Source organism: Heptranchias perlo, chromosome 18 (assembly GCF_035084215.1).
Source record: "Heptranchias perlo isolate sHepPer1 chromosome 18, sHepPer1.hap1, whole genome shotgun sequence".
In the NCBI taxonomy this organism is placed as follows: domain Eukaryota; kingdom Metazoa; phylum Chordata; class Chondrichthyes; order Hexanchiformes; family Hexanchidae; genus Heptranchias; species Heptranchias perlo.
In genome coordinates, this window is record NC_090342.1 from 27,375,640 (window position 1) to 27,399,726 (window position 24,087).

Genomic DNA, 24,087 nt, shown 5'->3' on the forward strand with positions numbered 1-24,087 from the left:
CCACTGGTGCAAATCCCTGAGCATTCTTCTGTTGACATCAATGAGAAATGTGAAGTTCTGGCTAGACCTGGCAAACAGGACATTATTGCCCTTCTTAATGCAGCTGTGCACTGCAGACTGGGAGATGCAGATGATGTTCCCTATAGGAGACTGGAAGGAGCCATTGGCATAGAAATTAAGGGCTGTGATGACTTTGAGAGCCACTAGAAAAGTATGATACCCTGGCCCAGCAGGCTGCATATCCTGTTGTACGAGGTTGTAGAGGTCTGCGACAGCCTGGTGAAGTGCAGCCTCCTGAGGGAACTGCTCTTCACATAGATCCAAGAAAGTGGCTCTTGGGCTGCACACCCTGCTTGCTGAGTGTGGCCTCCTGCAAGCAATCCCCCTCAACTTCTGTCTTCTAATAGCCCCAGTTGCTGCTGCTGGTGCTGGTTTCTGAGGCTGCTGCTGCTCCTCTTCCTGCTTCACCTGTTCCTCCATCCAAATGAAATTAGCAATGATAGCACTCATGATAAGCAGGTAGAGCTTATGGAGGGTAATAAGATCAAAAATGTGAGAAAAAGTGATCTGGAAGCTGGATACTCCCTAGGCAATCCAAACAGCACACTGCTGCTGTGATCCAATTACCTGCTGATGAGTGCCTCATTAAATATTGCTTCAGTGGCTCAGTGAGGACCTGGCTGCAGACTACATCACATTGTTGCTGTGGGGCAGTCTGGCCCAGCTTATTTGCTGGCACCATGGTTCAGGGGGTGGCAAAGGAGCAGATGTTCTGACATCCTGAAGGAGGGCAACATGTACGGCTCCCGTAGGTGGGCAGCTCGGTGAATTCCGAAAATTTGCATGGTCAAAATGTCGGCGGGTGTGAGTGTGTCCACGTTATTTTAACCAGCCTCCCCGCCCTATTTCTGTTGGGTGGGCAGAATTAAAATTGGGTTTTTAATTTTTGTTTGTGGCAGTTATGGAGCCAAGTTGAGAGAAAAACAATTTTTGTTTTCAACTTTAACTGTAAAAACAAACTCAGAATAATAATAACTGAGTAGTTTCTTGGTTAATCTGTACAATGTCCCCTTTTTATTTATTATCCAAGCATTTTAATTTGACAAGAGCTCTTTTTGAAAATGGACCGGAAAATGGGAATAAATTTTCATTCACTAAGGCAGATTCTCTATATTTTAACAGTCTTCACAGTAAGAAACAACGTGTTGTCTCTTATGAAATTGCCCAATATCATGGTATTTTCTGATGTTAGAGGAAAGATGAGGAATGTTGGAAAAATCAAATTTAACCTAGATTGATATTTAGACGGATGCCTAATGATTTCTTTTAAATAGGCCCACTGTGCAATTTGTGTAACAATCATTTTAAAAGTAAATTCGCCTTTAGCTGAAAGAATTTCTAGGGTTAACATTAATACCTTAACAGTTCCTCAACCGGCAGCCCATTTTGTACCATTGTGATTTGATAGAATTACATTTAATGAATTGTTAAAGTAAATTCTCATGCCAACCATATAAAAGTGGTATATTCCTGCTGCACATTTACTTTTCCCATAGCAATTATGCTAATTTTACTTTTTTTAAAAAAGAGAGCCAGTTATAATGACAAAATAAGCAAAGAAGGTTGTAGCCATAGCAACGTACTTTTGACGCAGACTGCTGCTGAGGAGAATCTGTCGCTATTGCTTCTTTCATGGATAATGTAAAAATTCGTTTGTTTTGCCAATGCTTCCTGGATCTAGAATTCCACTTTTTGGGCCTTACCCTAGGTAAGATATTACTACAATTATAATTTACAGTGTTTATTGTGATACATTATAACTAGTGAAATACAAATGACTAGTGTAACCTGTCACTGAAATAATTACTACTGTGTAATGTGAGACATCAACGAAATGTGGATCAGGGCTAGTGGTGGCAATGCACTTGTTTGAGATAAACCAGGTCAGAACACTGACAAATTCCTTTCTATCTGCAGCCTGCTGAAGAAAATTGAGAGAGAAACCTGGCGAGAAAGTGGTATTTCTCTAGTAGCTACTGTAACTCGCCTAATGGAAAGGTTGTTGGATTACAGGTGAGGTTTGCTAGGTTTTGTTTTCTCTGCAAGCTGAAAACTTGGAAGATATAATCAAATTGTTTGTTTTTGAACAGCAATTTATAATCTTGACTGATTGGTGTATTTATATTATTAACATGCAGGAGCTGAAATTCATACAATTTTACAGTGTGTATAATTTTACTGGTTTTTACCTAGCAGATGTACGACTGCTGGATTCCTGCTGTGTTTCATAATACTTATCATGTAGCTAACAAAACATGTTTGACACTTTATTTTGAGCTAGCGTTATAGTTGCATATTTTTACATCGCGTAAAACAATTTCCCCTATGAGTGTGAACGTCCTTTTGATATGCTGAAAGCTGCAGGGTACACTGGTAATGTGAATAAACTGTAATTGTTTTCCATTTGCAGAGACTGCATGAAAGTGGCAGAGGTTGATGGCAAAAAGATTGGCTGTACAGTTAGCCTGTTGGTCAGTATTTATTTAATTCATCTGTTCAATCCAAAAGGGACTTAGTTATTGAATATATCAACCATCCACCAACATCCTGGAATGTTAAAGGACATTTGTACCACTTCCAGTTATAAATTCAATTTGACGGAGCAGCCTTTTAGAGTATCAATGTGGGGCACCATGGAGAGATGTAGTGTGGATTTAAGCTCACGATTCCCAATACTACTGAGTTTCTAATCTCAGCGACAGCGCAGTGGATAAATACCAAGCTGAGGAATGGTGGTTAGCCACAGCAAAGGAAATGGTGCTTTACTAGCAGCTATTTCAGGGAGAAGACTGCTTGCCACAACTGATGTCAGGCCTGGGGAGATCAGGGAAATAGGGTGAAAATGAAAAGAAGTGTTTTCCTTAACTCTTGAGTGCCACAGATGAGTTATCTTGTCCATTTGGGATGCTGCTGCAACAGAAGACATAACTCAGCCTGTAATAGCACCTCTTGGTTTATTGCTTTCAAATGTTGATCTGTGAAAACTTTAAATTTCTGGGTCCTGTTGGCTGAAAAGCCAGCATTTGAAGTTGGCTTTCAACCAACTGGAGATCCCACCTCCAGAATGAATGGTGTGACCCAGAAGAAAAGAGGTAAATAAGAATATTTTATTTTGTTTTTGCTTAAGGGAACAAGGTACGGAGATAGGGTATATTCAGTTAGAAATTAAAGCTAAATTTTGAAAAAAGAAAAGGGAAAAAGAAAAAAAATGGTCCAGAAAAAGTAATATATATTCAGTTGTCCTTTAAATTTAAAATTGTTTGCTCAATTTTTTGCAGTATATGATTAATATTAAGGCAGATAATCCTGACATTTGAGTAGCCTTATTACAATAATATTGGAGTTTATTTCAGCATCATAGTACCCAAGCTACACACCTTTTTAAAAAAAACCAAAATGCCCAGCCCAGAAAAAAATCATATATTATCCCTTGTTTACTCCCATCCTCGAGCTGTTTGCACCCTCCCTTGCACCTCCTCTGTTTTTGGAAAGAACATATGTGTAAGCCAATCAGCAGCAGATGCACTGGATAAGCTTAAATAAATGTGCAGATTCGCTGCTTTACAGGCACGTTTCACTTACATGACTTGTTTTTTGTGCCCATGTGCCAAATCATCTATGTTGATGATTTTCCATAGTTATTCTTTTCACCTCATCCAGTGTAGCACTTTGTCAGTCTGATGTATATAAATCACATTCCAGTGTTGTCAGGGGCACTATGAGTGGCCATATCCCTGTATGTTATTTCCCTGTTGCGAGGAAGTCTAAAATATTAATGGGAACTTGATGATTATTAAAATCTGCATTGTTAACATTACAGACCACATCACCCCAAAACAAAATAAGAAGCAAGTAATAAAATAGTGTCAGTACATTGACATATTAGAACATTGCATTTTTACTCCAAGCACCTGGGTTTGAATTGACTCCAGACTGATGGGATGAAAGTCTCACCTCCCTGCCAGCTATAATGATCCCATGTGAAATGAATCTGTCAGTCTCAACCCAGTCCACAGCACAAAAGTGCCCACAATTGAGCACCAATTTGACAGGCCTGTCAGCGAAGCAAGCAGGAAGACCAACGTGGGAAATGTAAACGTTACAGTGCTGCAGTAGAGATGCACCTCTTGGGTTAGAGTGAACATGAATTGTTAGAGGGGAGTAGAAAGAACTTTACTCTGGACTTGGTTGGTGTTACACTGGAGAGTCCTTGATTGTGCCTAAAATGGAAACTATACCCATGACTGAGCCGTGTCCTTAACAAGCAGAAAAACTTACTTTGCCCCCTCCCTCGCCCCACCTCCCCACCCCCCAAAAAAGATATAGCCCTTTATGGATAGGTTACTTTATTTTTTACTGATTAGTTTCTTCTAGTATGATATTTAAAGATCAAGGTTATACTTTGCAGTTGTGCTTAGACCCTACCTTCCTTATGATTATGATTTCTCCCTGAATTAGTATTTTCAGCAACATTGCACCAGCTTCTGATAGCAAGCGTTTCTTTGATTTTTGTGCTTAGTCCCAAAACAACTTGAAACTATGTATTGACCTGGATCTGGTCAGTCAAGAAAGACGATAGAAGTTATAAATAACTTTCTACATCTCTTTTTGAATCAAAAAGTTATCCCTACATCAAGTTGATATTGAGGCAGGGAAAAAAGTTACACAAAGGCTGTTGTATCTGCATCGTTCTCGTGCTAATCTGTAGCCAAAGGCCTGATTCTTTAACAGTGGCAAGTGCATTCAGAAATGAATTTTGTTTTCCTTCTTCATTCAATACATCAGAACGGTGTTAGGATATTAGGTTTTTGTATTGCAGATTTTGGGATGTTACATAATGGAATTTTGTCAATGGCCGAATGTAATAACAGTATTGAATTTATTCCAGATGAGAATGCCACCTAGATTATTGATCCTTTGAAGAGATTCTTTGACTATTTAAATACAGTCATATTCTGAATATCCAGTCATTCTATCATGTTTTGCAACTTCTACATGATGTTTAACATTAGAAAATGTACAAAAAATAGTTATTGTAATGATGTTCAATGGCAGATAATATTTTGACTACTTAATTTTATTCAGTATTCAAAAGGTTGGATTTACACAGAAACAGACAAATGTATTGATAGAAAGATAAGTTTATACATGGGAGTTTATTGATTCTTGTGTGTAAGTTTATATTGGATAAAAAAATTAAACTTTACTTTGCAAACATTTTCTAGTAACTCATTTCCAATTGATTTTCAGAATTTTTATAAAACAGAAATAAATAAAGAAGAAATGTACATCCGTTACATACATAAACTGTATGATTTGCATTTAAAGGCACAAAACTTCACAGGTACGTGTGGTTTAAAGTTGAAATAAAACCAACTTTTCTATTTGCACAAATAGTTTTCGTTGAGGTCTCTAGGTTAAGGGTAAAAAAGTAATCATTTTTTTATGTTGTAGTCACCAAGGGAGACTATTTTGTTTGACTTTGCTTTTTACGTAGGTAAAATGGAACCCAGAGAGTGCTAAGCTGAAAGAGGTTACTTTTCTTCCTACATTAAGGGTGCTATATAAATGCAAGTTGATGTTGTTTTCCTTATGTATTTGTGGCTTTAGTTTTCAGTTAGTAGTTATATCTGGAGAGCTTGAATTACTTTTAAGATGATTCATCCCTCTTGAACCACCTTACTTGTTTTTTAAATGAAGTGATTGAGCCTTGCCTTTTTATTTGAGGGTGTTAATGGCACATCCTTCTCTGAAATGACAGATGAAACTCACATTGCAACTTGCACTTATATGGAACCTTAGCTGTAGCAAAACTTCCTAAGATGCTTAAGGGGAGGAGGGAGGGGTGGGGTAAGGAATTGGACACTGAGCAGGGTGAGAGGAGTGTGGGGTTGGATAAAGGCAGTAAAGTTTTGGAAAACTTGAACCTTTTGTAGGTAGGATCTTGGGAAGCTGGTGAGGTACTTATTAGAGAAGTCAAGCCTGGAGGTGAGAAAGACACAGATGAAGGTCTTCATCAGGATGAAGTGGAGGCAGAAGTGGGTGATGTTGCAGAAGTGGAAACTGGCAAGTTTGGTTATGAACTAGGTGTAGAGTTTGAAGCTCACCTCCTCAAGGATCAAGTAGAACACTAAGGTTCTGCACTATCAGGCTCAGCCTGAGGAAGCAGTCAGGAAAAGGGATGGTTCATTCATGACTGGATGTTGTACAATTCATCAACAGTCATGGAGCCAAGGCAAGTGGGAGGAGATAAAGTTGGATGTCTTCTGAATATCTGTGGAAGCTGATCCATGCTTATGGCTAATGTTGCTGAAAGGCAGCATGTTCATGAGGAAAAGAATAGGGCAAATGTTGGAACTTTGGCAGCATGCTGGATGAGACTGGAAGAGCAAAGGAAAAGAGGAAAAGGCATTGCAAGAAATGTGTTGGCTACACTGGGGCAGTTAGGAGTGAAACTATGAAAGGGCATTTTCGATGTGGTTAACCACAGAGGAGGATGGAGTAGCTTGCCATGTTGATAGTCTCAGAGTCAAGGAGGGTGAGGAGGGATAATATGCTGTCATTACAGTTGCACAAGGTAGCATGGATGACTTTGATCCAGACTGTCTCATTTTGGCCAGGATAGAAAAGAAGACATTTGAACAGGAAATGGTGACAGAGATGGATGAGATGTTGCGTAGTAATGATACTTTTGAGGAAATTAAAGAGGAAAAGAAGGTTAGAATTGGAGTAGTACGCAGGGGTTGAGGCTGGGTGTTTTAAGAAGGGGATAATGACAGCAGTTGATGTGATGACACATATTTTTGGTTGCAAGCCAGCAGTGCAACAGTATTTTCATGGCATCATGATTTGGTTGCAGACTATGTTATTGAATTGTTGATACATTGGTACCACAGCCCCTTAACCTGCTAAGAATACACACAGTGCATTGTGGAACATATACTCCAATGAACATGTTGACCACCCTATGGATTAGGCCCTATTAAAACACATGAATTAGAAAATAACTGCATTTTATTCTAATGTGTATACCCCTTAAAGATAGAAACTTATTTCTACAGCATATTCTATGGTTACATTTGGAAATATATTTGGAACTTTATCAGAAGATTTGCAACATTTTTTCTTGTGCATGGTTTTGACCGCTCTGAAAGAGCCTCTGCATATGTCAACAAAATTAAAAGGTCATAATAATTCTCAACGTTTTTCAAAGGAGTACAATGAAGTACCATTTCCTGGCCACCTCTCCCACCCTAAGAGGATTTCTACAAGCAACAACATTTGTTCTAGCTGTAAACCATACACATTTTTGGACCTCCTGCACATGCTTAATAACGTCTGTGCACTTGTGAAAAAGCTGTCAGTAGGAAATGCCCCTGACAGCTCATTAACTGAAATATGCGTTTGAGTTTTGTTTTTTAAAAGCGGTATCATTTAACATGGGAATAGATAATGCATTTCAAAAGATTAATGTCTGTTTTGTTTTATTAAAAATGAACAATATTCATTTATTACTTTTACGACCGGACAAGATGTTTTAAATTTTGATTGGCTGAAAGGTACTTAATCATGGATTCCCTAATCCACTCAGTCAGAAGGGAGAGTTCTTGTTAAGTTAATAATTCAAGGTCATATGACAACACATAATAGCAACAAATGATCTCACCTAACAGACAAAATAAATGAATATTGCATCATTCATTAACTCTTTATTTTAATATTATGCAACATTGATATCCCCTTTATAACCTGAAGAAATGTAATTTTTTTTGTAATTTCACTCATGGTTTCTCATTGTTGATATTTGTTCAACTCTATTCTGTAACACAGAAGCTGCATACACTCTGCTGTTGTATGATGAGCTCCTGGAGTGGTCAGAGAGGCCACTGCGAGAATTCCTTCATTACCCAATGCAGACTGAGTGGCAGCGCAAGGAGATCCTCCATCTCACCATCATCCAGAACTTTGACAAGGGCAAAGTAAGTTCAGCAATCGCAGTTAGTGTCTGCATGCTAAGCTTAGCTATCTGCTATTGCATTTGAACTCCACATGCTGCTTCACAAGCATTCATCTGCCCTGTTTCTCCACTACTTTCAGCACACTGACACTTGTAATTCATTCTCATATCTAATTCTCAATCCCTTCATTAGTACTTTTGTGTTAAGTCTTTCTTAGTCTGTTGCTAGGGTCTAGCTATTGCAAAATTCTAATGAAATGTTGCTTTTGAATTTATTGCTTAAATGTGCGTTTTTAATTCAAATCTTTAATTTTAAATCTTTTGCACGTGCCTCAATTCCAGAATATTCTATGGATGTGAAATCTGCTAGGCTTTACAACCTAAGGAGGCAGCTATGCAAACTGATCATAAAGTTATGCCTTCTGCATGGCATTTTCATCAAATCTATATCTACGTTTGTTCTTGTGTAGGCGTTAAGGCACTAGAACATTTATAGGTAGCCAGGATGCATCATCTCCCCCGCTGTATCTCCTGCCATTCTCATCATAGATGACTTTTCCCTGTTGAATGTTCGCTGTCTGTCATTGCAGTGTGCTCTTTGCTGTAATGGAGTCAAAAGTCATCGCTGTTGAATTTTACACAATGCTAATTTTTAATAGCCAGTGGCATTCTTAAGCGATGTAATTAGATATTTAAGATCCTACAAAATAAAATAGTGCATCAAGTATATCGCAGAATATTTTGTGGGCATTGGTTCAAGGTCTTAAAATTATATTTTTAGTTACTAAAATATATTTCACCAATATATCTTGTTCTCCAGTAATATTTGGGGTTTTTGAAAAATATTGAGTGAATTTTCTATTAAAGAAGGCGCTTTTCAACTGAATTGTTATAATTGCAACTGTATTCAGATCAGCTTAATATTTAGTCATAAAATGCTGAATCCACTGAGGTTTGCAGCTTTTAAATCCATGATTTTCATTCAGATGCTGTCGTCTACTGAAGGTACTTGTTTATTTTAAGTTAATATCTTTATAATTTGCATGTGACTACAGCAGAAGATGAACATTATTTTCTTGGCAATTTTGGATTTCCACTGTCAGATATCTATTGTGATTTTGGACTTTTGATACTATGTGGCTGACACTCTATTGTATTGACCCCTAAGATGTCTGAACTACAACCCATGGGCCTAGGCAATTTGGTCTATGAAGCCAAGGCAACTGAGTTATATTTGTGTCTTCATTTCTTACTTGCTGGTTTGGTATGTTTAAATATTGTGGGTTTGAGCTGTTGAAAGGCTCATTCTTAGATCTGTTGTTCCATTGGTGGATAACTCCTAGTCAGACCACCAAGACCTGTTGGCATTTGCAGCTTGGGAATATTTGACTGCTAATATAATTCAGTCCTGAATGGTTAAAAACGTGAGCAAATCTAGCCAGAATGGTAATAGAATCAAAGAATCCTACAGCAGAGAAGGAGCCCATTCGTCCCATCACGTCTGTGCTGGATCTTTGAAAGAGCAATCCAATTTAGTTTCACATCCCATAATCATGCAAATGAGTCCTCTTCAAGTACATGTCCAATTGCCTTTTGAAAGTTCCAATGGAATCTGATTCCATCATCCTTTCAGGTAATGCGTTCCAGATCTTAACAACCCTATGTGCAAGAAGATTTCTCCTCATTTCCCCTCTGGTTCTTGTGCCAATTATTTTAAATATATGACCTCTGGTTACCGACCCACTTGCCAGAAGAAACAGTTTCTCCCTACTTGCTCTATCAGAACCCCTCATAATCTATTAGGCCTCCTCTTAACCTTCTCTGCTCTAAGGAGAACAATCCCAGCTTCTCTAATCTTTCCACATAACTGAAGTCCCTCATCCCTGGTATCATCCTGGTAAACCTCCTCTGCACCCTCTCCAAGGCCTTGACATCCATCCCAACGTGTGGTGCCCAGAATTGTACACAGTACTCCAGCTGAAGCCTAACCAGTGATTTGTAAAAGTTTAACATGACTTCTTTGTTTTTGTATTCAATGCCCCTATTTACAAAGCCAAGTATCCCATACGCTTTCTCAACCACCTTGTCAACTTGCTCTGCCACCTTCAAAGATTTGTGAATATGCACCCCCAGGCCCCTCTGGTCTTGCACCCCCTCAAAATAGTACAATTTAGATTATACTGCCTCTCAATGTTGTTCCTCCCAAAGTGTATCACTTCACACTTAGCCACATTAAATTCCATCTGCCATGTGCCTGCCCATTTCTTCAGTTTGTCTATGTCCCCCTGAAGTTTGCTACTATCCTCCTCACCATTTACTATGCTGCCAAGTTCTGTATCATCTGCAAACTTTGAAATTGTACTCCTTATAACCAAGTCCAGGTCATTTATATATAACCAGAACAGCAATGGTCCTAATACCAATCCCTGGGGGACCCCACTACATACTTCTCTCCAGTCAGAAAAACATCCGTTCACCACTGCTCTCTGCCTCCTATACCTTAGTCCATTTACCCACGTTTCCACCGTACCCCTTTAATCTATTTTCTGAATAAATCTGATATGTGATACTTCATCAAATGCCTTTTGAAAGTCCATATATACAACATCTACTGCACTGCCTTCATCAACCCTCTCTAATACTTCATCAAAGAACTCAATCAGATTAGTCAGACACAATTTGCCTTTAACACATCCGTGCTGGATGTCCCTTATTAACCCATGCTTTTCCAAATGAGAATTAATTTTGTCCTTGTCAATGGCCTCGAGTAGTTTCCCAGTAGTAATGTGGTAATATCATGCAGGGTCAGCTCCTTTGAAAAATTATTCACAGCTCCAGCTGCAGATTTGGATATGTGCAGGGAGGTCACCTAGAAGTAGGTACAGAAGATTGTGTGTCAGTGAAATTTAAACGAATGCAGACAATTAAAGTGAAGTAGCATAATAAGGAGACAAAAATCCTTGCAGCCTTTAGAAATGCTCAAATGACATTTCAACACATTGGCAGCTTTTGCCAATGCTGAAAAGGATGAAAGTTAAGAAGTAACTGGCAAAAATGAAGGCATAGGATACCCAAGGTGTGGGCATGACTTTGCAGGCATTTAATGAGGCAGCCCAGCTCACCCTGTTTCATGGCTCTAGTGAACAGGGTGCTACCTGAAGTACTTTCGAGGAGGATAGTCTGTTTGCCACTCTATGGCACCATCTCTGAGTCAACATTGCAGCATGCCTACAAAGAAGGGCAGGCAGGTTTGATGTCACAGCTGACCATAACTGTCAGTGCCTATGCTGGCCTTACAGTACATGTGGTGGTGGAAGCAGATTCAATTGTGACTTTCAAAAAGGAATTGGATAAATACTTGAAGGGAAAAATTTGCAGGGGAATGGAACTAACTGGATTGCTCTTAGAAAGAGCCAGCAGGGGCTCGAAGGGCCGCATTGCCTCCTTCTGTGCTGTAACCATTCTATGTTAGCTGTTGGTGTCCTTGAAGCATTTGGCACCTCTCTGCATCAGGTTCTCTGCTGACCAAGAGCCTATGAAGACAGTTCCTCTGGACATCCTACGTGATTGTGACAGTGGTAAACTATCCCTCCTCTTGCTTCTCGACCTGTCTGCAGCCTTTGACACGGTTCACAACACCATCCTCCTCCAACGCCCCACTCTGTCATCCAGCAGGGTGGAACTGCCATCGCCTGGTTCTATTCCTATCTATCCAGTCATAGTCAGGGAATTACCTGCAATGGCTGCTCTTCCTGCATCATTACCTCCGGAGTCCCCCTAGAATCTATCCTTGGCCCCGTCCTATTTCTCATCTACATGCTGCACCTTGGCGACATCATCCGAAAACACGACTTCAGGCTCCACATGTACTCTGATGACACAGAGCTCTACCTCGCCACCACCTCTCTTGACCCCTCCACTGCCTCTGATTTGTCTGACATCCAATACTGGAGGAGCAGAAATTTCCTGCAACTAAATATTGGGAAGACTGAAGCCATTGTCTTCGGTCCCTGCCACAAACTCCGTTCCCCAGCCACCGACGCCATCCCTCTCCCTGGCCGCTGTCTGAGGCTGAACCAGACCAATCGCAACCTTGGCGTCCTATTTGACCCTGAGATGAGCTCCACCACCAACTCCATAACATCACCTGTCTCCACTCTGCCTCACCTCATCTGCTGAAACTCTCATCCATGCCCTTGTTACCTCTAGACTTGACTATTCCAGTGCTCTCCTGGCCGGCCTCCGATCTTCCACCCTTCTTAAACTTGAACTCATTCAAAGCTCTGCTGCCCATATCCTAACTCGCACCGTCCTGTTCACTCATCATCCCTGTGCTCGCTGATCTACATTGGCTCCCAGTCCGACAAGGCCTCAATTTTAAAATCCTCATCCTTGTTTTCAAATCCCTCCATGGCTTCGCTCCTCCCTCTGTCTGTAACCTCCCCAGCCCCACAACCCTGAGATCTCTGCGCTCCTCCAATTCTGGTCTCTTGTGCATCCTCGATTTTAATTGCTCTACCATTGGCGGCTGTTCCTTCAGCTGCCTAGGCCCTAAGCTTTGGAATTCCCACCCGAAACCTCTCCGGCTCTCTACCTCCTTTAAGACACTCCTTAAAACCTACCTTTTGGTCACCTGTCCTAATATCTCCTTATGTGGCTCGGTGTCAAATTTTGTTTGATAACACTCCTGTGAAGTGCCTTGGGACATTTTACTATGTTAAAGGTGCTATATAAATGCAAGTTGGCAGATGCAACTAATCTGGCTGTACTGCTTGTTGATAACACTGGCATGCAATCTTTCATGCAGTACCACATTAAGCATGGCATACTGTGTGGGTGCTTCTGAAGAATGCTCCAGCACTACAATTAGTCAGGCCTTCACATATCATCCATATACCAACAGTCTGCTGCCTCAGCCTCCTTTTGGGAATTGGTGCCTCTGCATGCACTAATACTCTGCAAAATCAAGGTATGTCCACCTCTGTCTGTAGATGGGGTTGTGAGGATACTGGCAGGTGGACACAAAGTACCTCTGATGCAGCCTGACCTACCTGGCACTCTCCATTGGTCCTTCTTTATATCGAAAGATTAGATATATGGCTGGTGAAAACCTGTGTGAAGAAGTTAGACTGGTTTACGCTGAGCCATTTCCACTTTCTCATTCTTCAGTTCATGCTCCAACAGCAAGTCAAGGCAAGACGGTTGACAAACTTTAAAATGCAGTTCTTGGATGTCAATAGAGAATCTCTGAGCACTCTTTACCTTGTGTTATGGCACTAGATACTCATGTAGCTAGGTTCTGTCCATTCCTCAGCCCCATAGGTCAGAATTACAGCCCCATTTGCAGAATGGTCAGAATGAACTTGAATGGTGACCAACTGCTCAATCATGAAAGCTGTTTGTTGAGCCATTACCTTTTGACTTTTCTAGCACAACTGGTCCTATTGGTAGCAACATGACTTGATATATCTCTTCAGGCCATTGAAGCAAGGAGCAGTTTTATCGTGGCCTTAATTATACAATTTCTAAAACACCATTAGTAAACAAACTAATCATTATGGGAGACTTCAATGCATTGAGAGAGATGGGTGGTGTCATTTGTCCCAGTGGGATCAAGGCGGCCAATTGTAATGGTCCTCTTATGACGAAGTCTGTCAAAAAGTAAGCTGATCAACATAGATCTGCCAGCTAGACAAGCAAAAAACATCCTGGACCCATCCTTGATCCAAGAACTGATATCTGATTGAATACATTGTTGTCTAGCAAAGTGATTTGCAGGATGTAAGAATTAGCAGAGCTAAGCATGGAGCAGTGTATTGAACCTACCACTGTATAATGCATTCCAAACTATTGCTGACAGCCCAACCAGAGTGTCACTGAAATGTGTCAAAGCGTCTTAGGCATTTGGATATGTAGCAGCGAGAGAACCCAAATATCAAACAGGAGCTGTGCAAAGCGTAGCTCCAGTTTAGTGCACACAGATCTTTTTTCTGACCAGTGGAAACCCCGTACCAAGCAACTATGAAATCCATACAGATACAATTTCTGTTTGCCCAAGGTGCATATGCTCTCTCTGCAGGGACAGCCCCTGAATGTAAATTCAGACAGATTAGGCACAGGTTGGCAAGGGACAAGACACAGCAACGCAGTGTGTACAGGGGCATGACTGGAGTTTAACTAGCTAAAACCATGCAGCCTATCAGAATAGAACTTTCTGCTACTTGTCCAGCTGGGACCACCCTACGTGGCAGGGCATTTGCTTGCAGACTTATTTGGAATGGGAACAATATTGGCTCCCAATGATAAGTCCAGGTTCCATTAATGAACTAGGCTCCACTGGTCAATCATCAACAGTGGACCTGTCTGGCTCAGGTATTAGATGACCGAGTCTGCCACACAGGGTTGACTGGGTGCTGAACTTCCATCACCAGGCATGCCCTTTTTGGAGCCGCCTCGACTTCCCAAAAAGACACTGCTTACCTCCCCTCCTGTAAGGAAGATGATCATTAGACAACTGACAAGTATGGAGTTGAGCCCTTGCTTGGCAGTCAGCAGATACTAGGAGCTCCTGCCAAGTAGCATGGGGAACAGCACAACTCACCACAAAGTGTGTGACAGTATTGTCACTAATCTTGTGACCACAGCATGGATACATACCATATCCCATTGAATTGTGGTTCTGCCAGTTGGAGGTCTGGAGTTTTAGCAGCATCTGCTTGCCTTTCTGCAACCCAATCATGGTAAGCACTGAACTCCAGATATATGAATTCACATGCTCATACCCAGCATCCAGGTAATGCCGTGTAGCAGCGAGTTTCCAAGCATCCTCATCTGCTATACAATGGACATGTTCTCTTCAGCATGGTGTTGGGACGTATATCGGCAGCTTGTGAAATGCCAACCACCTTGATATTCTAGCTATACAAGTTCAGTGTCACAGACCAAGCTTATTCTTTAACTTGCTGCTTACTACATGTCCTCCACATAAGAGGTTTTGACAAAGTAATAACCTGGCCATGAAGCTGTTTCCCCATCTAGGATGCTCAGTGATAGGTTTGCTGTAAGCTTACAACTATTTACCCTTATTGCTGCAATTGCACTTCACTGCTTGGTCCTGAATCTTGCACATGTTCTAGATGGAGCCCTCCTGTTGCAAGCCAAGGAGTTCTGAATCAAGAAGGAGAACTGCTTATAGACATGCCCTATACACTACAAGTTTAACCTGCTTTGGAACTTTGCCAGCATTGAAAGACCCAAAGTACCTCTGCCTCTTCTCGGCACAGTCCCAAAGAACTGTGTTTAAGCTCCAGTTGGCATCAACCAGGACTCCCAGCTACCAATAGCTGGGACAGATTCCCCTTCTATCTTCTAATTAGTACCTTTCAAGATACCCTCTTGAGTTATGCAAAGCACCTACAGATGTCGCTGAAAGTGACAGGAGACATTGGGAGTGAAATTCAACTTCGGCGGAGGCGTAAGACGGGCGATAGCGAATCGGCTGCCTATTATGCACCCCCCCCCCGCCGATTTTCCTTCCCATTGACTTCAGTTACGGTGGAATGTGGAGATTTTTGTTGGTTTTCAACTTGTATTCATATATAATTCACAGTAATAATAAAAAGTACAAAAATGGGCTCTTTTTGTTCTTACTTTGCAGTGTTGGGAAAATGGAATTATCCTTTGCCGGGAATTAGCAGACCAGTATGAGAGCTTCTACGATTACCGCAACCTGAGCAAGATGAGGGTAATGTGTTAATTAGCCATAAACTTCAAAAATACATGACATATAACAAATATACCGTAAGACAAACCTGATATCAGAATAGATTTGTAACAACACATCTCATATATATGTTTTAAGCAGTTTTAATTGTGCACTCATTATTCAGATGATGGAGGCCGCTTTCTACGATAAAATAATGGATCAACAGCGTTTGGAGCCTGAGTTTTTCAGGGTTGGATTTTATGGGAAGAAATTTCCATTCTTCCTGAGAGTGAGTACATGATATAAAATGCATGTGATTTAAATATAGAATGTTCATTTGCCAAATATACAATGTAAATGTGTAAAGGTAGTAATTAAAGTTCAGCAAATGGTTCATTTGTTAAAGTTCTTTTTAGCTAATGATGAGTTTTGACAGTATAATAATTGCATAGAGGGAAGAGCATTTGTCTGAATGTATGAAGTATTGCATTAATGTGATGCGTGGGCTGATCAGCACTGAGTTTGGTAAGTAGCAGAAGCAGGGGGGAAAAGGAGATTCAAAGGTAGATTCTCAAACACCGAGACCTAGCTTTTTAATTACTGAGTGCAAGATGGAAATTTTTAGACCAATTTGACATGAGACTTGGTTTTCCCCACATGATCTTGAAATGTAATTTTATGTTCAAAATAATGCCAGTTTACACGGATTTGTAAAGCTGTTATTCTTCACTCCTATCCAAAGTAAATTATATTCACATTAAAGATTTAAATGAGTATGATGCACAATTATTTTTTTTAAACACATAGGGGTCGATTTTGAGTACCCCTCGCCCGGCATTAACGGTGCCGTCACGGCCTCAAAATGGGGTCGGTAAACTTACCGCTCTTTTAACATCGGCAATGCACCTGGTTCCATTTTAAAAGGGGCCGACAGCAGGGTGTCCAAAGTGCCTGCCTGATATAGGCAATGGGACCTTTTTTAGCATGGAAATCGGGGTCTTATGATGTAAATAGAACCCCGATTGCCATTTTAGATAGGACCTGGTCAGAGCCAAGCAGTACAGGACGATGGAAGAGAAGAGGCCCTCTAAAGTGTTGGACTAATCGTGGGTCTCGAAGGAGCAGGCGTGCACCTGTGGTGGCCCACAAAAATAATCTAGGCCGCTGCCGCCCTGGGACCTCCATGCTCCGCGATTGTAATTCTCCCCCACAACTCACCTTGCTGGCGGCAGCTCCGGCCCAATTTTCAGGCTTCATTCTGGTGAGCTGCGTCAAGCCGCCTGTTTGGCAGCATGCAGCTCGGCTACCGAATTGAAATGAGGACGGAGCTTCAAAATGACGGGGCCTCTTTGCCACTGGAATGGATGGCCGCCCAATAGTCAAAATCTACCCAATTGTTTACACAAAGGAAAAGTAGCTTTAGAAATACACAACACAACGAGTGACCTTTACTCTTGTTAGGTTTGTTTTCTTTAAAACTTCTTTAACTAAGAATTCTGAGCAGCACAGTGGGAAGAAGCTGCAACAGAGTAGTCAGATATGGGTTTGCATCCTGTGTCTTCCATGTGATGACTTCTGGATCCCAGTTGTACTACTGTGGTAAAATAGCAAATGGAGAACATGTGATTTGGGAATTCAGAGCAGAGGCAAAAGCCTGGGAGCAAACCGACCCCTCAGCTTCGCAGCTGCGAATGGCGTGTGATATAAGGAGACCCAAAAAAGGGAGGAAGCATTTTTTCCCCCAATAATAAAATCATCTAGAATAAGTGGATTGTTGTCTGCACAAATACTGAACACCGGCAGCATGTAAAGTAGGGAGAAAATACATACAATCAGTGTGCAATGCTGATTTAAAGTGATACACCATTTTGGACCTTAACGCTCAACTCAACGTACAATCTTAACCACGCACACCTGAACAGGTCTTAGAGTGCCTGGAGGACCCCCCAGCAGTGCTATTTAAAGGGAGGTGTTGCTGGATTATTGCTTCTGGCTGCTGGTGGAATAGGAAGTGTTTTTTGAAGCTCCCTATACTTACTGAGTTACTACAGTACATTTGAGTCTGGTTTGGCAGGTACTTCCTTACGGTTTGGAGAGTTATAACCGTGATTGACCAACATTCCTGGCAACCATGGGTGGTCTGCTTGGGCTCCCGATGGGCATTGGGTACGACTGGAAACATGCAGAGAGGCCACGCACTGCAAGTCAAGCTGCGAGGAGAGGGAGGAGGAGGCGCAGGGCACTGAGCAGGAGGCCGTATCCAATGAGGGCCTTCCGGGACTAATTCTCTTACCTCAACATGAGTGAGGACCATTTCATCCAACAGCCGAGGTTCAACCAGTTGACCGTGACGGAGATCTGTAAATTGGGGCAGCCCCACAACTGCGGCCTCAGAGCAGGGTAAGGATAGCATTGCCTATGGCTGTGAAGGTAACTGTGGCACTGAATTTGTACAGCTCCGGATCATTTCAGGTCTCTGCTGGTGATATATGCAGCATCTCACAGTATGCGGTGCACTGCTGCAGAAGGGAGGTCACAGATGCACTGTACGAGATGAGGAATAGGTTCATCACCTTCTCTCTTGACAAAGACAAGCAGAACGAGTGAGCACGGGGGGTTCGCTCACATTGCTGGTTTCCCCATGGTGCAGGGTGCCGTTGACTGCACGCACGTTGCCTTGTGTGCCCCGCATATCAACTCTGCCGTCTTCGTCAACTGAAAGGGCTTCCACTCCCTGAATGTGCAGCTGGTGTACGACCACCCGCATTGAATCATGAAGGTCAATGCCCGTTACCCTGGGAGCAGTCACGACGCCTTTGTTATGTGGCAGTCCAACATGCCAACTATCTTTCACCCGGCTCTGCAAGTCAAAGGCTGGCTACTGGGCAACAAGGGCTATCCCCTCACGCTGTGGCTCATGACTCCAGTCAGGAACCCACGCACACATGCACAGCAGACCCACGATGAGAGCCATGCTGCCAAATGCAAAGTCGTGGAGCACACCATAGGCCTCCTGAAACAACGCTTCCGCTGCCTGGACCGTTCTGGAGGAGCCCTCCAGTACTTCGCTGAGCGAGTGGGAAGATTCATGGTGCTATGCTGCATGCTGCACAACCTCGCCATCATGAGGGAACAGCCCTTGCCACCGATGATCGGGGAAGACCCTAAGCCAGAGGCTGAGGAGGAGGAAGAGCCAGTGGAGGAAGATACAAGGGCGCCTTGTCTGAAAGGGCTCTGTGTGCTCGCCTGATCCATGCCCGCTATCAATAATGTCAACTACATCTCCGAACTCGCCAACAGTCCTACACTCCCCATTTGTCCGCTCCCACATAACCATCAAATCGCCCTCCATCTAATGACACATTGGTTTCCCCCTCAGCTCATCGCACAAATAAAAACCCACTAGCAAATACAAATTCAAAGTCACATTTATCAATTAACAAATAAAATTACAGAAACAGAACAGAACTATTCACCCTTGTGCATTACCCTTAGTGCCTTTTGTTTGTGAGCCTTTACCTATCCTAGTGCTCCTACGAGGTGCATTCCCAGTGGCTGGAGTATGGTTGATGGAAGGCTGCTGACCTTCAATGGAGGAGCGTGCAGATGGCCTTGGAGGACGAACTCTAGCAGCTCTGGGCTGGCAGGGCCCAGCTTCCGACTGTACCATCTCGGCATGGGCTGCAGCAGTCTGGCCTGGCTGGCCAAGAGGCAACAACAAGGACACTGGTAGAATGGCAGGGATGGGAGCAGGAATGCTGTCGTTCTGAGAGAGGACAGCAGGTCCGACTGCCATGGCACCCATGCCACTCTCCCGGGGCAGCGCCTCAGCAATCCTGGCGATCAGCTGGAGAACGGATTGCTGGAGTGATGTGACGCCCCGGAAGCCCCGTTCCACAGTAGTCCCCAGAGCCACGGTAGCAGCAGTCTGAGCTTCCATTGCAGCAGTCTGAGCAGCAACTGTAGCTTGCAGACCTTTGACGACATCGGTCTGTGTTGCAATGGAAGCCGCGACATCGGCCATCAGGCACTGAGTCATGGTGGGTTCTACAGTTGTGCTGATGGAGGTGACCACCCGTTCCATGTTGGAAAGGATGGGCTCCAAGCTCTGCGCAAAGTTCCGTGCCAAGTTGCAGCTGGACTTCTCCATGCCCCTTGTCATTGTGTGCAGGCTTTCTGGCAGGCTTTCCAGTGCCCCGAGCATTTGGTGGTGTACGTCCATCAGCCGTCTTCTGTAGCCTGGCCCATCAAAGTCCTCATCTGACTCCTCTGCAGCAAAAATAATGAGCGACCTCACCCTCCTTTGAGCTGGCACCTGTGGCATCCGTTCCTCCCGCCCCGGCTCCTGAGCACTTGTGCCCGATGTCTCACCAGGTGCAGATCCCTCCTCTAACCTAGCATCTAAAGGACGCGCAGTGCCAGTCTCTGAGCTGGTGGATGCGAGTGACTATGTGCCTTCAGTGTCCTCCTCGGACGGTGCCGCCACGCGTTCTTGGGTATCTGCAATGAAAAGGGAAACAGGTTGAGTTGTGGAGTGGGGAGAGAAGCAATTAAGATGTGCGTGCTGACAGCATCTGCTGCACATCAGTCAGAAAAGATTATGGAAGGAGGAAGATGTGGGAAACGAGAAGGAGCATTAGATATGCAGAGACACCCTTCATCGGGATCTCCAGCATGGCATGTGGTCACTGCTGCAGCGATGGCCCGGCCAATGATCCAAAGCACGGTCTCCTCCAAGGGGGTGAGGATGTGTCGGTGTGCCTGACCTCCCTCAGGTCTCTCCTGCTGCCAGCTGTTTATGCACGACCTTCTCCTGCAAGACAGAGGGCAGTGTGTATCCTGCATTCCTTTCTGGCACAAAAATACAAAAGGAAAAGTGGCCCAACCATGGCTAACAAAAGAAATTAAGGATAGTATTAGATCCAAAGAGGAGTCATATAAAGTTGCCAGAAAAAGTAGCAAGCCTGAGGATTGGGAGCAGTTTAGAATTCAGCAAAAAAGGACCAAGAGATTGAATAAGAGGGGAAAAATATAGGAAGGAACATAAAAGTGGACTGGAAAAGCTTCTACACATATGTAAAAGGAAAAAGAGTAGAGAAGACAAATGTAGGTCCTTTACACTCAGAAACTGGGGAATTTATAATTGAGAACAAGGAAATGGCAGAGCACTTAAACAAATACTTTGGTTCTGACTTCACGGAAGAGGACACCAATAACTTCCCAGAAGTGCTAGGGAACCAAGGGACGAGTGAGAAGGAGGAATTGAAGGAAATTAGTATTAGTAAAAAAAAAGTGCTGGAGAAATGAATGGGATTGAAAACCGATAAATCCCCAGGGCCTGATAATATGCATCCCAGAGTATTAAAAGAGGTAGTCATGGAAATACTGGATACATTAGTTGTCATCTTCCAAAATTCTGTAGATTATGGAATAGTTCCTGCAGATTGGAGGGTGGCAAATGTAACCCCACTATTTAAAAAAGGAGGGAGAGAGAAAACAGGGAACTACAGACCGGTTAGCCTAAGGTCAGTAATAGGGAAAATGCTAGAGTCTATTATAAAGGATGTGATAACAGGACACTTAGAAAATATCAACGGGATTAGACAAATTAAACATGGATTTATGAAAGGGAAATCATGTTTGACAAACCTACCGGAGTTTTTTGAGGATGTAACTGGTAGAATAGATAAGGGAGAACCAGTGGAGGTGGTTTATTTGGATTTTCAGAAGGCCTTTGATAAAGTCTCACATAGGAGGTTAGTGTGCAAAATTAAAGCTCATGGGATTGGGGGTAACATATTGGCATGGATTGAAAATTGGTTAACAGACAGAAAACAGAGAGTAGGAATAAATGGGTCTTTTTCAGGATGGCAGGCAGTGACTAGTGGGGTTCCGCAGGCATCAGTGCTTGGGCCCCAGCTATTCACTATTTATATCAATGATTTGGATGAGGAACCCAAATGTAATATTTCCAAGTTTGCTGACAACACAAAACTAAGTGGGATCGTGAGTTGTGAGGAGGATGCAAAGCGGATTCAAGGCGATTTAGACCAGTTGAGTGAGTGGGCAAATACATGGCAGATGCAGTATAATGTGGATAAATGTGAAGTTATCCACTTCGGAAGGAAAAACAGAAAGGCAGAGTATTACTTAAATGGTGATAGATTGGGAAATGTTGATGTACAAAGGGACCTGGGTGTCCTTGTACACGAGTCACTAAAAGCAAACGTGCAGCAAGCAGTTAGGAAGACAAATGGTATGTTGGCCTTCATTGCAAGAGGATCTGAGTACAGGAGCAAGGATGTCTTACTGCAGTTATACAGGGCCTTGGTGAGACCACACCTGGAGTATTGTGTGCAGTTTTGGTCTCCTGACCTAAGAAAGGATATACTTGCCATAGAGGGAGTGCAGCGAAGGTTCACCAGACTGATTCCAAGGATGGCAGGACTGTCATATGAGGAGAGATTGGGTCAACTCGGCCTGTATTCACTCGAGTTTAGAAGAATGAGAGGGGATCTCATTGAAACATGTCAAATTCTGACTGGGCTAGACAGGCTCGATGCAGGCAGGATGTTTCCCCTGGCTGGGGGGTCCAGAACGAGAGGGTCACAGACTCAGGATGCAGGGTAGGACATTTAAGACTGAGATGAGGAGAAATTTCTTCACTCAAAGGGTGGTGAACTTGTGGTATTCTCTACCACAGAAGGCTGTGGAGGCCAAGTCACTGAATATATTTAAGAAGGAGCTAGATAGATTTTTAGACACAAAAGGCATCAAGGGGTATGGGGAGAGAGTGGGAATATGGTATTGAGATAGAGGATCAGCCATGATCATATTGAATGGCGGAGCAGGCTTGACAGGCCGAATGGCCTACTCCTCCTATTTTCTATGTTTCTGCAAGGTGTCTGGGTGATGTGCCTGTCATGGTCGAATAGCTGCTAGTGTATGTGACGTGTGAGTGGTAGTTGTGTGGCCTGCAACTAAGCACAGATGAGATGCTGCATGCCAAGTGCAGCATTGCGTATGGATGGGTGGGTGATGGGGGGAGGCGGTGTGATGTGTGGAGCAGTGGTGCAGTTGATAGGATGTGCCATTTGACACTTGCATTCACTCACCTTGACCACTCGTGTCAAATCATTGAACTTCTTTCGGCACTGCACCCACGTGCATGGTGCAATGCTCCTGGTGGTCACTTTTTTTTATTCGTTCACGGGATGTGGGCGTCGCTGGCGAGGCCAGCATTTATTGCCCATCCCTAATTGCCCTCGAGAAGGTGGTGGTGAGCCGCCTTCTTGAACCGCTGCAGTCCGTGTGGTGACGGTTCTCCCACAGTGCTGTTAAGAAGGAAGTTCCAGGATTTTGACCCAGCGACAATGAAGGAACGGCGATATATTTCCAAGTCGGGATGGTGTGTGACTTGGAGGGGAACGTGCAGGTGGTGTTGTTCCCATGTGCCTGCTGCTCTTGTCCTTCTAGATGGTAGAGGTCGCGGGTTTGGGAGGTGCTGTCGAAGAAGCCTCGGCGAGTTGCTGCAGTGCATCCTGTGGATGGTGCACACTGCAGCCACAGTGCGCCGGTGGTGAAGGGAGTGAAAATTTAGGGTGGTGGATGGGGTGCCAATCAAGCGGGCTGCTTTATTTTGGATGGTGTCGAGCTTCTTGAGTGTTGTTGGAGCTGCACTCATCCAAGCAAGTGGAGAGTATTCCATCACACTCCTGACTTGTGCCTTGTAGATGGTGGAAAGGCTTTGGGGAGTCAGGAGGTGAGTCACTCACTGCGTCACTCACTGCAGAATACCCAGCCTCTGACCTGCTCTCGTAGCCACAGTATTTATATGGCTGGTCCAGTTAAGTTTCTGGTCAATGGTGACACCCAGGATGTTGATGGTGGGGGATTCGGCGATGGTAATGCCATTGAATGTCAAGGGGAGGTGGTTAGACACTCTCTTGTTGGAGATGGTCATTGTCTGGCGCGAATGTTACTTGCCACTTATCAGCCCAAGCCTGGACGTTGGAGTGCTTCATTATTTGAGGGGTTGCGAATGGAACTGAACACTGCAGTCATCAGCGAACATCCCCATTTCTGACCTTATGATGGAGGGAAGGTCATTGATGAAGCAGCTGAAGATGGTTGGGCCTCGGACACTGCCCTGAGGAACTCCTGCAGCAATGTCCTGGGGCTGAGATGATTGGCCTCCATCAACCACTACCATCTTTCTTTGTGCTAGGTATGACTCCAGCCACTGGAGAGTTTTCCCCCTGATTCCCATTGACTTCAATTTTACTAGGGCTCCTTGGTGCCACACTCGGTCAAATGCTGCCTTGATGTCAAAGGCAGTCACTCTCACCTCACCTCTGGAATTCAG

At 43.4% G+C, this 24,087-nt stretch overlaps 1 protein-coding gene across 1 annotated transcript in view; it reads left to right on the plus strand.

Moving 5' to 3' along the window:
• LOC137334698 (dedicator of cytokinesis protein 4-like) overlaps positions 1–24,087 on the plus strand; it is a 329,737-nt gene that overhangs the window by 252,113 nt on the left and 53,537 nt on the right. The window contains exons 33-38 of the mRNA XM_067999572.1: positions 1,978–2,073; positions 2,471–2,531; positions 5,311–5,404; positions 7,891–8,039; positions 15,675–15,761; positions 15,907–16,011. Coding sequence (XP_067855673.1) covers positions 1,978–2,073; positions 2,471–2,531; positions 5,311–5,404; positions 7,891–8,039; positions 15,675–15,761; positions 15,907–16,011 — 592 coding nt within the window. The remainder of the gene's footprint in view (positions 1–1,977; positions 2,074–2,470; positions 2,532–5,310; positions 5,405–7,890; positions 8,040–15,674; positions 15,762–15,906; positions 16,012–24,087) is intronic.